The sequence below is a fragment of the Mustela lutreola genome, chromosome 1 (assembly GCF_030435805.1).
Source record: "Mustela lutreola isolate mMusLut2 chromosome 1, mMusLut2.pri, whole genome shotgun sequence".
Lineage (NCBI taxonomy): Eukaryota > Metazoa > Chordata > Mammalia > Carnivora > Mustelidae > Mustela > Mustela lutreola.
This window is the reverse complement of record NC_081290.1, coordinates 62142748-62159033: the sequence shown is the minus strand read 5'-3', so window position 1 is coordinate 62159033 and position 16286 is coordinate 62142748. Positions and strand designations below refer to the sequence as shown.

The window sequence follows — 16286 nt, the reverse complement described above, 5'->3', positions numbered from 1 at the left end:
CACAGTGAAGAGAAAGACATTTAATCACTTCTTGGTCTTATCTCTTAAAGCGCTCAAAGTGTTTTCACAAGTGCAAAGGGAGCGATTGCTCTCAGCCAACAATTACCAGTAATTCCAACACACGCAAAAAAACTACAAATCACCGTGCTTTATACTTACTTTTAATTTCTGCACTGAAAAAAAAAAAAAAGTGAAAACCATAACAGGTTAGTTTACAGTGATGTCACCTCTGCCTTTAAATTAACTTTTGCTCTTGGGGGCAGAAGGGGTAAAGAAAGACAGAAACACATTGAAGCAGGAGAGCAAAACAGTGGCCGAGACTCCTGGGTCTGGCTAATCCGGCTCTCAACGCCCAGAGGCGGTGGCACCCTTGGCGCGCGAGCCTGTAAACACAGACAGGCAACAGTTAAGATACATTAAAAAAAAAAAAAGTCCCACAATTCCATTCTTAGAATCAAGCACAAAAACAGACAGTGACTCCAAGATTCATATGAGTGCACCCTGTCAGCGGCGAGGGCGGCCACACAGCAGGGTGTGCAACCCAGGCCTCCCAGCGGAACCTGCTCTGCAGAACTCTGCAGGGCTGAGCTGTCCCAGGGCCCCTTGCTGGGCCAGGCGCAGGGCACTCTGCGGGGAAGGGGTCTGCAGGGGAGGGATTCGCAGAGAGGGGTGCGGCCCACAGCCGCAGCCTCCCCCGCCAGACAGCAGGAGCCGCGGGGGCGGGTCTGTGTGCTTTCGAGGCTCTGCCTCTGGAATGTTCTGCACTCAGTCTGGGTGGGTGGTGGGTTTGAGTTACGCTTCACACGTTGTTTAAGTGCTTGCTTTATTTTTCATGTGCAAACTGTCACTGTCTAAAGCTTTCAGAAGGACGTGTACAGGTATGGACACCCTGCAGAGAGCTGAGGGTACGCGCGGTAAGGCCCCCCCTTTTGAGCGGGTGGGGACGTGGGGGCGCATGGCAGAGAGACTGGGAGAAATGACGTGTTCGGCTGCATAAGCTCTAGTCCCTGATTCGGTCCGTCCAACGGAGGGGGTCCTCAGTAGGTGATTGTCCACTCTTTGACAGAGGCATCATGAGACGTCGTGACCAGCGTGTGCTCGTCCAGCCAGGCCAGGCTGCTGACATGGTGAAGTCGGTGCGCATCTGGGGAGAGAGAAGTTATGCTGAGGGTGAGCCCCGTGTCTCTGCCCCTGCAACACCGCAGACGAGGAGCAGGGGACAGGCTGTGGCAACACTGACAGCGGGCCCTGAGGAACTGACCGCAGACTGCTGTTCATCCAATCCTGGCCCTTCTCCCGGAAGGGTGAACATCTATCTGGGTGGACAGTGGGTGCAGCCATTCTCAAGCCGGTCCCTCCCAGACATGGGGACTGTCTCAACAACCAACAAGGTCCCCTGGGGGACAGAACTGCTCCTCCCATGGGGTGTGTGTGAGAAAAGTCTTACTTCTTTTCATGCATAAGCAACACTACACAGAGGATACACAGCCTCCTGGCGTATCTGCGGTGATGGGGTGGGGGGGAGGATGAAAAGGCCGAGAAACCTCTGTAATTGGTGGACTCGTGACCAGAAGACCCCGAGAGTCGCCCCCTGTGTGAGGTGCACCAGGGGTGACCCCATTCCCCCCCAGTCTCCTGCCTCCACCCTGCTGACTTGGTGGGTCTTACTACAAACAGAGCAGGGAGCCCAGGTAAATCCCCTCTGCCTGGGGGGGTGACACCGGGACAGACACAGTTCCCACGAACCACTTGTGACCACAGAGTCCTTGAAGTGAGCTATTGCCACATGGAGAAAAAAATATGCTGGGCTAAATAAAACTTACTATTAAGAATAGTTTTACTTTTTTGTTGTTGTTTTGTTTTTTAAACAGGGCTGCTAAAAAACCGGCTCTGAGGGGCGCCTGGGTGGCTCAGTGGGTTAGGGCCTCTGCCTTTGGCTCGGGTCATGGTCCCGGGGTCCTGGGATCGAGCCCCGCGTCGGGCTCTCAGCTCAGCAGGGAGCCGCTTCCTCCTCTTTCTCTCTGCCTGCCTCTCTGCCTGCTTGTGATCTTTGTCTGTCAAATAAATGAATAAAATCTTTAAAAAAAAAACCCGGCTCTGAACTACTATTGAATGCTGCCCACTGTGGGGAAAATCTGCTCAGCTGTTTAATTTAGGGGGTGGGGTAGGGGAAGGGGCAGTGCTGTGGTCTGAATGCTTGCATCTGTCGCCCACGTTGTACGCCGGAAACCTAATGTCCAAGGGTGGGGGGATCAGTGCCTTATTAAACAGACCCCACAGAGCACTGCCCCTCCCTGCAAGTCTCTGACCTGGAAGAGCTCCCCCACGCCCCAGCCCTGCAACCCCCCATCTGGGACTTCAGCCTCCTGAACTGTGAGCAATAGTTCTGTGGTTTCTGAGCCACCTAGTCTGCGGTACTTTGCCATGGGAGCCCAGCGGGATAAGGAAGAGATGTCAAGAGGAATCCCCATCTGTGAAGGTGAGTGTCCGGTGAATGGACACCACCTCCTCTCCTTCAGGGAACACACGCATCATCCCTCCCTCTGTGTGTCAAGCAGGGGCCAGGGGAATGAGGGCCATGCTTCTCAGGGCTAACTTCCCCAGAAGCACAAAGAGGACACTTGGGCTTGGGGACAGCCTCTCTGGGGCTGCCTGGGGAGCTGATGTAGGAGCGAGAGTCACCTTGGATCTTGACCCTGGTCTCGGGGTCACTCAGGGTCCAGACGTACACCATCATGTCCATGCCACCAGAGGCAAAGTGCTCGTTGTCTGGTGACCAGGCCAGGCAGACGATCTTCGCGTGGTGTCCGTAAAAAACATTGTTCTCCTAGTTTCGGGTTAAAAACAGAAGGGGTAGGTCAGGGTTCAGGCCAGAGGGGCACGTGTCATCTCACCTGCCCTCTGACCACAGTGAGGGCCGATGCTGACATAGTGCTCTCTGCCAGAACCCGTGTACACCTCCTGAGGTGTCCGCTACTCCGTGACAAGGCCCAGGAGGATGCAGCCCAGCACTGGGCAGCAGCCACTGTGTCCCTGGGACCAGACGGCCTCTACCACAGCACCTACCCTGAGGTGCTAGGTGTGTGTGCGCTCCTTCACGGGGCCCTCAGCCCAGCCAGGGTTATCACGCTGACACGAAGGCTCAAGGGGCCCCGCCTTGGGCAGGGGGTGCGCAGGGAAAGTACGGCAGCAGAGGGAGGCAGCCGGCCCCTCCCCACTACATCTGCCTGCTACTCTCTACTCTGTGGGGCGAGGACTGGACGGGGCCTGCAAGCTGGAGGACTAGCACTTTCCTGACGCTGTAGGGATGGTTTTTCTTCAGGGCATTCCATTTCCTTAATCCCTAGATGAGGTCGACCTCCCGAGGATTTTCTTTTTCAAGTTTGCCTGTTCCATACTGTGTTGATACCACCCTGCCTACTTAGCATAACGTCAACAAGACTTCTGTTGTACATACATGAAATCACTAAAAATGAGATAAACACAAAAGTTGAGAAACGTGGCAAGGGAGCAGAAAAATCCCCCAGGAGGCAGGGTGTATGTCCATGGAGGTGCAAGTTACAAGCTTTCTGTCCAACACAGGCGGACACTTGCCTTCACCCGCCCCTCTTACCAGAAGTGACATTATAGCATCACACAGACTAAGAAAAGACACAAGCCTACTTACTGGGTAAGTGCATGTATTTATGGGGAAGTATACAGATGCCTGTAATTTACTTTAAGTGCACCCCGAATTAAGATCACGGGATGGATAGTGTAATACAGGGAGATGTTAATGGCAAAACCTCAGTGGTAAATTCTTTCATCTTTGCTGCATTCCAAAACGTTCAAGTGCTGGGGGGCTGGCGTGGTGCACGGCCCCGAGACCGGAGACCTGCCAGCCTGTGCCCCCTGCTCTGGCCAAATCCAGCAAGTGACCGACCCCCTAACCAAGCTCAGTCTCCTGCCCCGAGCCCCCCGCGAGGCAGTGCTGAGAGGATGCGCGCTCATCCTCGTGAGACCCAAATGGTAATGAGACTCAAGAAGAAAATCTAGTCTCAGCCCTTCGACAGAGAAGAAACCAGGAAATCACTCAGCCAGGCAGCCCAGGTGAACCAATCGGCTTGTCTTCATGGCAAGTCTCACCGACGTCTAGGGCCCTAACTTTGTGGCAAGTGCTCTACCTCACTCATAAAACCCCAAGACCCTGGACAGCAGCATGTCTTGTCTCGCATCATTCAGCCCTGAGAGCAAGGAAGCTGTGTGGTCTCATGCAACTGCCAGGCTGATGACAAGGGAGAGAAGCCACGGCCCCCAACCCGCCCACTCACCGAGTAGCCATCAGCAACGCTGAAGACCGTGACCACTTTGCTGGCATCGCACACAGCGAGGAAGGCGCCATCATGGGAATATGCCACATCGGTCACGGGGCCCTTGGCCTCCAGGAGCTTGCCCTCGTCCTTCAGCGTGGTGCCCAGGATGGAGTACAAGCGGACATTTCCGTCCTGCAGGAGGACAGAGGGGCAGTGAGTCACTTCCCGGCGTGCACGCTACGGGAGAGCATACGTGAGTACACACACATGCTCCCGATACCTTCCCCCCAAAACCTGTCAGCAGTTCCCATGACATACCAGCAGTGTGGGAAGAACTACTCAGGGAAGTAATTAAGAGGCTGAATGCTAGGTACCCCCAATTCTGATTCCATGTGTGTGGGTGTCCAGGACTCTGACTTTTTCCATCAACGCTCCAGTCAGTCCTGACGCAGGGTGTTCACAGGGCAAACCATGAGGTCCGCCTATACACGTTAGTGCTGCACTGGTAGCCCTGGTCTGGCTCTGTCCTCCAGCCACACTGCTTGCCCCCTGTGCTCTGGATCCACACCACCCTCTCCAGCGCCCTGGAGGTTCCTTCAGGCACCGACTCGCTCTCTGACCACGCCCTGCTCCGTCCAACCTGCTGGCTCCTGGCGAGCTCCCCATCCTTGGCGTGACCCAAGCGCTTCACAGGGGAGGCACACCTGCTCTCTGAGGGAGAGGGACCCTCAGAGGGTCCAACTGCCCCAGGGGTCCCTGAGGTTGGGATGCCCAAGCACCTGGCTCTACCCAGCTCTCCTCGGCTGGAAGCCTCTGAGGGTGTCTGGACATCTTTGCTAACAGTTCTGCCCATGCCGTGGGAGCCCAGCCAGGCGGACATACCTTGGGCACCTGTCCTCCAGGCCAGGGACTGTCTCTCCCCAATTTCATGACCCCTCACACTTGTCCAGGGCCTGGCCTGAGAAGTGTCACACACGGAATGAATCCATGAAGGGGGCAGAGATGGACAGACAAAAGGAACCAGGACAGGTGTCCTTGTGACTAGTGTCCTTGTGACTGTCCAAGGCTTCCCTGGGAGGAGTCAGATTAAGGACCAGGCCACCCTCTTGGGGCAGCTGAGCTGTCCAAGGGGCCAAGATAATCCAAGGTCTCCTAGCTCTGGCCACAACACAGCCCTGGCTCTGCCCCTAATGCAGGAGGGAGAGCCACGTCCAGATGCTGCAGGTCGATGAGGACAAAAGTCCTTGAGCTCTCGTGATATGCTCGCCTGATGTCTACCTACAGTGGGAGCCTGGCTCCAGGGTTCTGTGAATACATGTCCTACAGGAGGCACTGCAAAAAAGGAAAAGGCTATGCTCTTAGACTGTACACAGTGGACGTCATAGGAGGCACACAGCACCAACGTCCACCACCGGGCTAACTATGTGATGGGAATGCCACTTGCTGGAAAGTCACTAAAATAAATGGAGACTACTGGTGTGTGGAGGACAATGGGGAAACCTAGGATAAACAGAGATGTGCTCCGTGTGATCACGGAGATTCACAGGCCCAGGGCTGGCAGACAACCAGGAAAGACCAAAGTTGGCAAGACCTTGAAGTAGGAGCTGAGGAAACATGGGAATAGCCATCTCTCTTCTTTTTAAAAAGGTAAAGGTCTAGTAAGCAGGGCATAGTACAAGAGGGAAGACCAGATTTAAACCCCATGTCTGACTCTGACCTCCTGCCCCAGGACCATGGCTGTGAACTTCTCCCTAAAAAAGGGAAGACAACTCCTCAAAACATGCCAGAGAGCGGGGATTTAGGAAAGAAGCGGTGACAGGCCCAGAAGGGACTGCCAGCACTGCAGGGGTGTGGGCCTACAGGGACGGTAGCCCAGGCAGAGCACTGCAGGAGAGCAGGGCTGTCGGGAACCCTGTGGGAGGCAGTGGGGCTGTTTGGCAGGAGGGGATGCAGTGCCCCGTGGAGGGGCAGCCACACACAGGACACATCTGACTCATCTGAAAACCAGGGAAGTCCACGTGTCTTACAGCCACGACGACGAAAACACAGAGGAAGGGCTCGAGTGCAGGGGCTAAGGGCTGACAAGCCCTGCTCCTGTGTCTGGGCAGCAGTGGCTCGACACTGTGCCCAAGGGCTCTTGGGGGAGGGAAGAGCTTGTAGATGTGGCTGGGGGCTTCCTCACCTGCTTGGGCAGGTACCCTGACCCACTGTCGAAGCACCCAGGGGCCCCTCTGGCTGGTCCTCCTCCAGGCTGGAAGGGTGGGCAGCAAGGACATTTCGGAGGTTGAAGGTGAGACCGCCTGGGGAGCAAAGCCCCACCCACAGTCCAGCCTTTCCTCAGCCCTCACACCTGCTCCATGAGATCCACCCCGGGCTCCTCCAGCAGCTGGGGAGCAGGTGGTTTCACAGTGGACACCAGCAGGTGACCCCTGGGTTGGCTTTTGGCACATTGGGCACTGCCCAGCACTGACTTCCTCCCCTGGGGCATGAAGGTCCGCCATACCTGCTGCAGAGCTGCTTCGTCAGGGCACCCAAGCCTCCCAGGGCCAGAAGGGACAAAGGGAGCCAAGTTGTAAAGCACTTTAGGACTCAGCCTGGCAGGCAGGGACCACAGGGTCCCTGCGCTCTAGGTTTAGAGGAGCAAGAACACCACACTGGACCAGACAGATGCCAAAACTACAGGAAAACCTTGAGCCCGTCGGGTTACTGCTGCTAAACACGGGTTAGGAATCTTCTTGTCATGTCCCTATCTCCAACCTGCCAGCCCAGGTCACCCACGCTGGTCCCCTCTCAACACACTAAATCACATGTGCCCTACGGACTTACGTGGTTGATGGCCCAGCAGTCTCCCCTGCTCTGTGCTCCCAAGCCCAGCCCCTGCTCACTGCCCAGGCCCTTGGTCTCCCACTAGCTCCCTCCCCTTCTGCCTTAGGACCCTCTGTACATAGCCTGTGTCACCCCCTAACCGCCCCCATAGCCGGGGTCAGAGGACATGAGGGACAGGAGACTCACCGTGCCCCCGATGGCCACCGTGTCACCACTGGGGTGTACTGCCACCACTTCCGGCTCGTAGCCAGGGCTGTCGATGCTGAAGCACTTTTTCTGGTCCTTGAGCAGGACAATCTGAAAATCACAGGCAGCGGTCAAGGTGCAGAGGCCGGGGACAGATTGCTTGGCCCGAAGCTCACTGGGGGCGGGCGCCCTGTGACCCTGTGTTGTGCTTCCTCCCTCATCAGTCGCTGGGGACCAGGAAGCCATCTGACCTCTAAACTTTTCATTCTCCTGTCACATAATGAATGAGCTCTCCCAAATGGCCTTCTTGCGAGATCCAAGGGACACAGCGTTTGGAAGAGCAGGGCTCTAAGGCAACAACAGGAACGAACAGGACAGGCTGGATTCTAAGTTCTGGTATCCCAGGTCCGAAAAAGTCCCTTCACAGCTCCAACCCGCAGCACGTGAAGCATCCTACGTGTGCCAGCCAGAGCGTCTCCCACAGCTGGGGGACAATGCTGGTACCTGTCTTCTGGACAAAAACTGGGCCCCAGGCATGGGCTCCCACTCCACAGAGTCTCTCTGCTCCCCACTGGCCTCCCACCAGGGCATGACTCATCCCATGGGAGGGCAGGACGGATGGTGCAGGGCAAGTCAGCCAGAGGCACCGGAGGGTACCTGGGAGGGGCTCCACCCCAGCCAGCCCCTGCCTCACCTCCCTCTAACAGAGGTGGAAGCAGGACGGAGTCCCCAGCCTGTCCTCAGCACCCTGTGGACACACAAACAGGGACCTGATCCTGGCTCAGTCGCCTACTGCTTATGGGGACAGCTCTGTCCTGAGCCTCAGCTTCCCAGGGCAGAAGAACCAGCCAGTGCCTACACAGCACAAAGCCGGAATTTTACGTTCAGGATAAATAAAGTCCTCAGTAAAGGCAAACAAAAGTATCAGCTCCGAGTTCACCAAGTGTGAGACACACGCATTGCTAACAGTGGGGCACACCCCTGGAGATAGCAGGATCACCATCCCCCACCGCCACCTGGAGGCACTCACAGAAGAGGCCCTCTGTACACAGGGACCCTCTTCGCCCTCCACCCCCACTCTTGCTGCCCCTCCTGCTTCTTGCTCACTGGACTGCTCCCAGATAGCATGGCCTAGATTTGTGACAACTCTGGCTTCATCCCACAGTACCCCTGCCCAGGCTACCAGCTGTCCCATGAAGGGCGGGCCAGCCCCTGACCCCACTCTCCAGTAGCCTCTGCTTCTGTGTGTATTGTGAGGTTGGTGGGGGGGCGAGAAAAGGGAACAGGTGGACAGGTGGCAGAACCCTAAAATCTACTATGAAAATGCAGCCCGAGGAACGTTTACCTACCACCTGCCTGACTCGGGAAGTGGATTCACCTGACAGGTAAACAGTAGGGGACCAAGCATTTGCCAAAACTTGCCTAAGAAGTGAGACTTAAACCGAGCTATTTCCCGAACTAAAATCACAGGCCCCTTCCAGCATATTCTATAGAAACATCCCACCTGGAGCGGGGCAGGAAGCCTGCGTAGCAGGGGCACATCACAGAACAACCTTGCATACCCCCAACCCCGCCACGTGGCACCAGGTTGCCCCTCTCTGACCCTCCTTGTGCAAGCCTCGCTCTGAGCCTCAGAGGAGGGCTTGTCAGGACTGCCCTCTACCGACAGGGAAGTGAGGCCTGGAGACACGGAGCATCAGCCCAGGCCCGCCTGTGCTTCTAGAAGGCTGCCTTTCGGCACCTCCAACCCTGACTCTGCTCTGGCTCTCCATGCAGATCATCACTATTGTTCCCCCACTGACTGCCCAGGCTGCTGACGGTAACTGCTTGGCAGAAGCTTCTGCTATCTAGGACACGCAGAAAACATTCTCCCCGAAGCACGTTAAGTGCACGTGACGCAGGACGGGTGTGGGCTCCTGAACAGCAGCTATCTTTACCAGGGTTGTCACTCCTGCCGTGGGGGGCTTAGTCACACCTGCCCACCCTGATCTCCTGGATGCCCTGGTCTACTGACAGACGCCGCCTGCATCAGAGCAAAACCCTGTAGAAAATGGGTCACACCAGGGTCTGGATCAAGGGCACTTTGTTCCCGAAATTCCAAAAGAAAAGGTCTGTAAGTGACCTGTCTTCAATGAGAAGCCAGGCCACAGAGCTAGGACACCAGATGCCATCCTGGCCCTGGTGCCCCTAGACACCATGTGGCCTCGGGAGAAGTCAGAAAAAGAACGGGCAACACTGAGAGGAGCCTCCCAAGTCCCCTAGGAGCTGTTAGGGAGCTCACAGATGGTAAGGAACATGTGTGGAGTCACATGGTTCCAGGGCTCATGGCTGAGACAACCGTGTTGCTGCTGCTGGGCACCCAGCAGGCTCCCGGGCTGATGGACACACAGGGAGGCTGATGCCTGACAGCTGTGCCCTCTGGCAGCTGCAGACTGGGGCAAGCAACTAGCCCTCCCTCTGCCTCCGTGTCTGTAGGATAGGGAGGATGCCGTGCTACCGGAGAGAACTGCTGACCAAGTGACTCAATGTGTGTGCACGCGGTTCTTGGACAGACACGCAGCAGAGCTCCCACTGCACCAGAGGCAAAAGGTCAGATGCCTCACCCACCAGCTCCGCTCAGCTGCCTGGCTGGTGCTCCCCGCCACTCTGAAGCAAACTGTACCTGCCCGATGCAGACGACCACGGCATAGCCTCCGGGGCCCACAGCCACGCACTTGGGTTGGACGTCCATCTTCACGACTCCCTGCCCGCTGGTGGAGACAAAGGAAAACACATTACGTCAACCTCACAGGGCTCAGCATGTATGTTAAGCCTACACTCAGAGATGCCGATCCACCTGCACTGAGGGAGTCATGAGCCAAAACCCAGGAGCAGTGAGAGAAAGAGATCCCCAGCTCTAGGGAAAGAGACTGGAAATTAAGCGGGGGCAGGGAGCGGGGCGGGGGGTGGTGGTGCTCTAGTCGCTATGACCTGTGGAATAGCTGTGACGCCCCCAGCAACTCCACCCCACTCTCGTCCTGAGTCCACTGGCCACAGACCCTGACGATCCATGGCTACAGATGGAACTGAGCCCACCTCTCGCTCCCACGGTCACAGCCACTCTGCTCAGCAGGGTGACTCTTCTGAAGAATCAGATACTTTCATGGATGAAAATCATGTCTTTGTTTTTGGTTAATGCTGTGAAAACAAGCCCTGGAAATCTTGCACACACACAAAAACTTGAAAATAGTAAATGAAGGAAAAAAATCCCATGTGACCAGGCCAAGCATGGGGACCTTGCGGCTCAGGTCACCAGCTGTGGCTCTGCCCCGGGGGTCTCTGAGGAGGCCGAGGGTGCAGCAGCCCACGCAGCGGGAAGGCTCTCGTGTGGGCCGTGCTAATTCAGGGTCACCAGTACAGAGAGAATGGCTGCGGCCTGGACACCAGACTGTGGGGCATTTTCCGCACGCATCACGAGGCTCAACCAGTTCCCAGTGCCCAGTCCCACCAGGCAGGTGAGGCCTGTCACACGTCCTCCTGGAGTCCCCTGCCTCAGTGAGGTAGAAGAGGGGCACGGCTGCAGACGTCCAGTCTGTCCTTTCACGAAGCAGACCCTGCTCACCCACCTCTTCACTCTGCACAGGAAACCGCAGTTTGGTAACAGCTAGTCTTCTGGTGCCAAGGACAGCCAATTCAAGGCACCGGAGCCAAACCAAACAACATGGCCGCTTCCTCAAAGCACCTGGGTGCCTACGTGTCCTTTTGAGCACCTGCCGCATGCCAGGAGGCCGTGAGGGCCTTGCTGGGCCTTCCCAACAGCCCGCAAGGCCGGCCCCACTGATACCCTCCTCTGCTGTAGAGGAACAGAACGAGGAGGGCATCTGGGCTGAGAGGTTTCCCAGGCAGAGTCTACACAGGTCACTGTCCAGGTGGGCTACCTGGACTCTCATGCAGCCCCTGGCTGAGAGCATGGCCATAAGAGAAGCAGTTGGGGGGAGCAGTGAGGAGAGCAAAGTGCCATTGAGCCAGAAGCCATGTGGGCAGAGAGCCCCTCTTCTGGGGTGCACTGCGGACTGGGCCCTGGGCAGCCCTCACCTGTAGTCCCTCAGCATGAGGCTGGTATAGCGCACTGTGTCATCCATGCTGCAGCTCACCAACTGCCCAGACTCGTCCACCGTCATCCTGGACACCTGGTTCGTGTGGCCCTTTCCGGCGAAGGAGTCGTTCTCCCCTGTCTCTGAATCCCAGTAATGTGGGGCGGGGGTTAAGAAAAAGCCACCTCCAGGACACGGTGCGAGCCCCACCGGGGAGGCCTGGCCGCCTCTCACTCGGGATGAGACTGTGAGCACGGGGCCTGAGGAGAAGTCCATGGCAAGTCTGAATCCGAATTTCAGAACAGATGTTCTGGTGATGGTCGGTCGGACCATGGAGGACACGCTGAGTGAGCAGTCCGGCTGGAACCCCTGCACGGGGACCCCCTGCAGCAGCTGGGCACGGAAGTGTGCGGGTTCCCACTGGCTAACGGGGCCCATGGACCACAGCCCATCTGCGCTGGAAGCCTGGGACCAAGAGCAGGAGGGTGGCTGCGCCTCCCTGCTCAGAGGATGACCAGCTAGGAACTGCCCGGGGCCTCCCAACCTTGGCAGGGATGGTCTGCACGCTGTGAGTCAGAGGTGCTCATGGGGGAGGGGTGCTGTAAGTGAGTGGACTGTTCTCATTTCAAGTTGAGGATTATAGTTGCCTCTGGAGTGTCACAGGTATGCTCCACGGCTGATAGGCTCTTGGATTGGAGACCCCAGTGCCTGATACCTGAGGAAACCTAGATACCTGAGCACTGGAATACACGCCAGGCTGCCCCGGCGCTGTGCTCGGGGAAGATCTGGAAGAGGAGGCGTACACCAGGAGGGGAGCAATGCAGGGCAGCTGAAAACAGCCTGACTGCAGACCAGCACCTCGCTCCAGGAGGGGCACATATCATACACTCCCCTCCTCACATTTAAGTGGATAGAGGGTGACTTCTCCACCCTCCTACCCCAGAGCCGTAGGGACAGCTCCCTAGCTAGAGCTCTTTTGTGAAAACAGGGGTGCGTCAGCCTGCACCTCAGAACCCGAGGGTGCTGTGGGAGGAGGGGGAGCCCCAGGCCTCAAACAAGGGGGTGGGGGTGGCCTGTAAGGGCTGCTTCACATGCCTCCAGGGAAAGTCTTGCGGGACCACAAAGAAACTCAGAAGGGAGGTTCCAGTTCCAGTTCTAGCTGCTACCGACCAGTGGGGTGACTTTGGGGAAAGCACTGGAGCATGCTGGGTTTCTGTTCTCTTATTTTTAAAACAACGGGAAAAGTACTGAGATTCTAGGTCCTGCTGAATCCTCAGACTCCTGACTCCTGGCCTGTGCGAGGGATTGGGCGGCACTAGGGGCCCAGGCAGGAGCAGCAGCTCGATGCAGTTATCAGCCACTTAGAGCTGCAAAGAAGCGATCCATCGGGTCAAGGCTGCAGCCCAGAGCCAGGGACCTCAGCGTGGACACGGCCCTCTGGTTGCAGCCCTGCTGCTACCCTGGCCTCCGGCTCCACAGGGACAGAACACTCCCACTTGTCCTGCCAGTGGCCCCAGAGCCAGCTCTGTGAGTCAAAGGATATTAATGTGTCCATCGTGGCTCCCGGAGTAGATATAGGACTTGCCACCATTGTTGTGCACCGTCAGACACTGGATGGATTTGCTGTGACCCTGCACAGGAGAGGACAGAGCAGGTGAGCGGAGAACACGCCTTCCTGCCTCTGCCACCTGCCAGCCGCCCTCCACGACTGCCCCCCGCGGGATGACGAGACACAAGGCCCTCCACACCGCGGCGCCTGTCTGTGCCAACACCCTGAAGCTCCATGTGCCCGAAAACCCCCTCTGTGAGCCGCGGCCAGCTCTTCCCCAGCTGACGGCCCATCTGGCAAAACCTTGTCATGAAGCCCTTCCCTCCCAGGACACAACCTCAACCCCAGCCAAGAACCGGATCTAATAAAACCCTAGGAGCTGAGTGCCTGGTCCGTGCAATGACCCTGGCAGCGCCCTTGACTGGGGGGACTGCTGCTCACATCTGGCAGATGCCGGTGAGCCCCAGTCCGAGCTGAGCCCCCGTGGACGGGAAGCAGCAGTGAGCGGGATCAGCCACAAGGGGGGGTCCATCGCTCACAGAGGCAAGTGGGCACACATCCGGGCCCTGCAGGAACCCAGACAGTCCCAGGACCCAGGGGAGACCTCCTAGCCACTCAGAGACCCAGACAGTCCCGGGTTCTACTGTCTATTCTCTCCCCAAACTGGAACATACAACCCTAGCTTTGACTCCTAGCTTGTGAGGCAGCTTCTTCTCTCTCAACATGCCCCTCCCCACCCAAGCTGTTGGCGGACCCTGACCCCCAATACCTCCCTCACCGGCAATGTGGGGGGCACAGTCAACTCCTCTGTAGCCAGTCCCTTGCTACTAGGGAACACATAACCTCACTATAACTGCTCCTGGGGGCCAGGGTGGGTGGGTCTCTGTCTGGTCTTTCTCAGCAATGCTCTGTGGCCGGGTGGCACAATTCTGCACAGGCCTCACCCCCAGAGCTTCCCGAGCATTCTGCAGGTTCCGCCTGTTGCCACACTGTGGCAAAAAGCTTCCAAGAAAGGTACACACAGTTCTCAGGGGACACAGTGGGTCCTTTCTACCTCTTGTCTCCTTCTAGGACAGAGTCCTGCCAGCCCTGATACTTATCAGCCCTGATACTGATCTGGTCCTCAGACCAGATCAGCCCCACTGGGCATCCCCCCTGCACATCCTGACTCAGGACCTGCACCTGCCCTGCCTGGGGCCGCAGCACTCCCCAGGCACTTGTGAGTTAACACATGCCCCGCAGGTGTCTAGACAGACCCAGCCACCATGTTTGCCTCTCACAGACCTTCTAGCTTGAGAACTGCTGCTCCAGCTACACAGCAAAATGCCGCAGGTGTCGGGGTACCAACAGATAGAGCCATCCCTACAGGTTCTGACCAAATCCCTCTGGGGCAAGTCCAGTTCCAAGGCCTCCTGGTCCTCCTTCAGGGTCTCCAGGTATCCAGCCCTCTTTCAATCTCCGTGAGCGGGAGGGCTAAGAACTGCTATTCCAACTCCGGCTTTCTCTGGGGCGCCCACATTTGGCTCAGATGCCTCTGCAGCGCAAGATCAGCACCAAGGACCCCCTGGGATTCACGTACACTACTGTGGCGGGAATGGGAACGGGAAGGACTTTCTGACTGCTGACTGTAAAAGCCTGCAAGATTCCGCAACCTGGCCTGGGAGCAACAGAAGCCCAGCTTGTAGTTTCCATGCTTTCAGTGGCCAGTGGGAAACTGCTCTTCTGGGCCCAAGTGGGCTGACAACGGCCTGAACCTCTCAAGGAATCTCTCCCCATCCCATCTAGAGAGAGATCCAGTCAAGTGACTGTGTCATGCATGCCCCCCGGCTCTGTGCCAGGCTGTACACACCTGCACAATACAGGCACTGCGCCAGCTAGGGACCCATCAAGGAGGAGGCCGCAATGCCCCGTGCTTAGGTCCAAGCTGGGGGAAGCATGACAGCAGGCATGGAACCCAAAGTGAAGATAGATAGTGCCGTGTTACCACATCAATCCTCTTCAATCTCATCAAGCCACATCCCCTTCTGAATGAGACACAGCAGTTCCCACCTCGGACAACTGTCTCCATCAACTCCAGGCAGAGGCAGTGTCTACAGGGACTGGCACGAGAGCCAACCTCCTAGGTCCTCGCTGGGCTGCTGGCTTCCTGAGATATCAAGACCACTAGGGCTGATGCAGGGAGAAGGCATGCTCCCCCACCCCCGAAGCAGGAGTCCCCAGGGCAGACCCTGGGCACCAGCTGCCCCGAGGAAGCCCTCCAGGTGACAGGATGGCAGCTGGGCTGGGGCCTGACCACCTCTCAAGGCCTCTGAACCTCAGGATCTGCCTGTTTCTCCAAACTTGTTCCTTCCCATGTGCCTTCCCTCCTCGAACCACGTAACACTCCAGGCCTCCTCACACTCTATCCCACGTTCAAATGAGACACAGGGCCCAGGTCCAGTCCCCAGGCCTCCTGGCCGTCCCTTAGGTGCTCTCCTGGTCCTCCAAGTCTGTAGTGATGCTCTTGGAGCTCCATGCATTCCAGCTGTCAGCTCCTACCTGAAGGAGGCTATTCACCCCAGGACACAGGGACTCCTGACAGTAGGGGGAGGGGCACTGTCCGCAGACCAAGGCCCTGAGCCTCCAGTGCTTCTAGAAGCTTAAGGGGAGCTCGGCCCCAGCCTTCCACTTCTGCTAAACACACACCCCAAAGCAACTAGCCTCCTGCCATTGACCAAACCCCCAAGGTGGGTCCCCAACTCGGCCTCCTGCCAGCTCTCCCTCTTCCTCGCTGGGCCACAGCCCTTTCCACCACCCCACTGGCTGCCACGCAGCCTTACCTTGATGACCCGCAGGGGTTTGCTGGGGTTGTTTTTGTCCAGGTAGTTGATGTACCCAGACAGGGAGATGCTGAGGAGGTGGTCCTTCTGCCACAAGCAGCCCAGCTGCTGGTCCAGAACGGTGGAGCCCATTGTAAACGTATTGACGACAGAGTTCACACTGACGTCCCAAATCTTCGAGGTTTTGTCTCCAGAAGCAGAAAGCAAATGGGTGCTATCAGGGCTCCAGCTGATCTACTCAAATGAAACAGCGGGCCCGGTATCAGAGAACACAGAGTGGGAAGGGGCCTCGGAAAGCAGCCTGCCCAAAGCCCCCATTTCTGAGCAGGGAGAAGCGACGGCTGGGGAGACCAGGTGTCCAGGCCCCTCCCTGCTCTAGCCACTGGCTTCTCCAAGCTACGACACCCCTTCTGTGTGATCCTGAAGCTCTCCACTTCACCCCCTCACACTTCATGGTTCTAACTTCTAGTTGTGTACTGACCACTGCACTCATGGACACGGCCCCCAACGGTGGCTGACACAGTCACACACCACGGATCCA

General features: G+C 57.3%; 1 protein-coding gene across 1 annotated transcript in view; it reads right to left on the bottom strand.

Annotated features, from left to right (window-relative positions):
- Positions 1-16286, bottom strand: part of WDR1 (WD repeat domain 1) — a 44014-nt gene continuing 27728 nt past the window's right edge. Inside the window, exons 8-15 of the mRNA XM_059165329.1 lie at positions 15746-15979; positions 12916-13008; positions 11379-11530; positions 9967-10054; positions 7305-7415; positions 4311-4484; positions 2683-2827; positions 1-1144 (exon numbers count right to left, since the gene is read on the bottom strand). Coding sequence (XP_059021312.1) covers positions 1038-1144; positions 2683-2827; positions 4311-4484; positions 7305-7415; positions 9967-10054; positions 11379-11530; positions 12916-13008; positions 15746-15979 — 1104 coding nt within the window. The 3' untranslated portion in view covers positions 1-1037. The remainder of the gene's footprint in view (positions 1145-2682; positions 2828-4310; positions 4485-7304; positions 7416-9966; positions 10055-11378; positions 11531-12915; positions 13009-15745; positions 15980-16286) is intronic.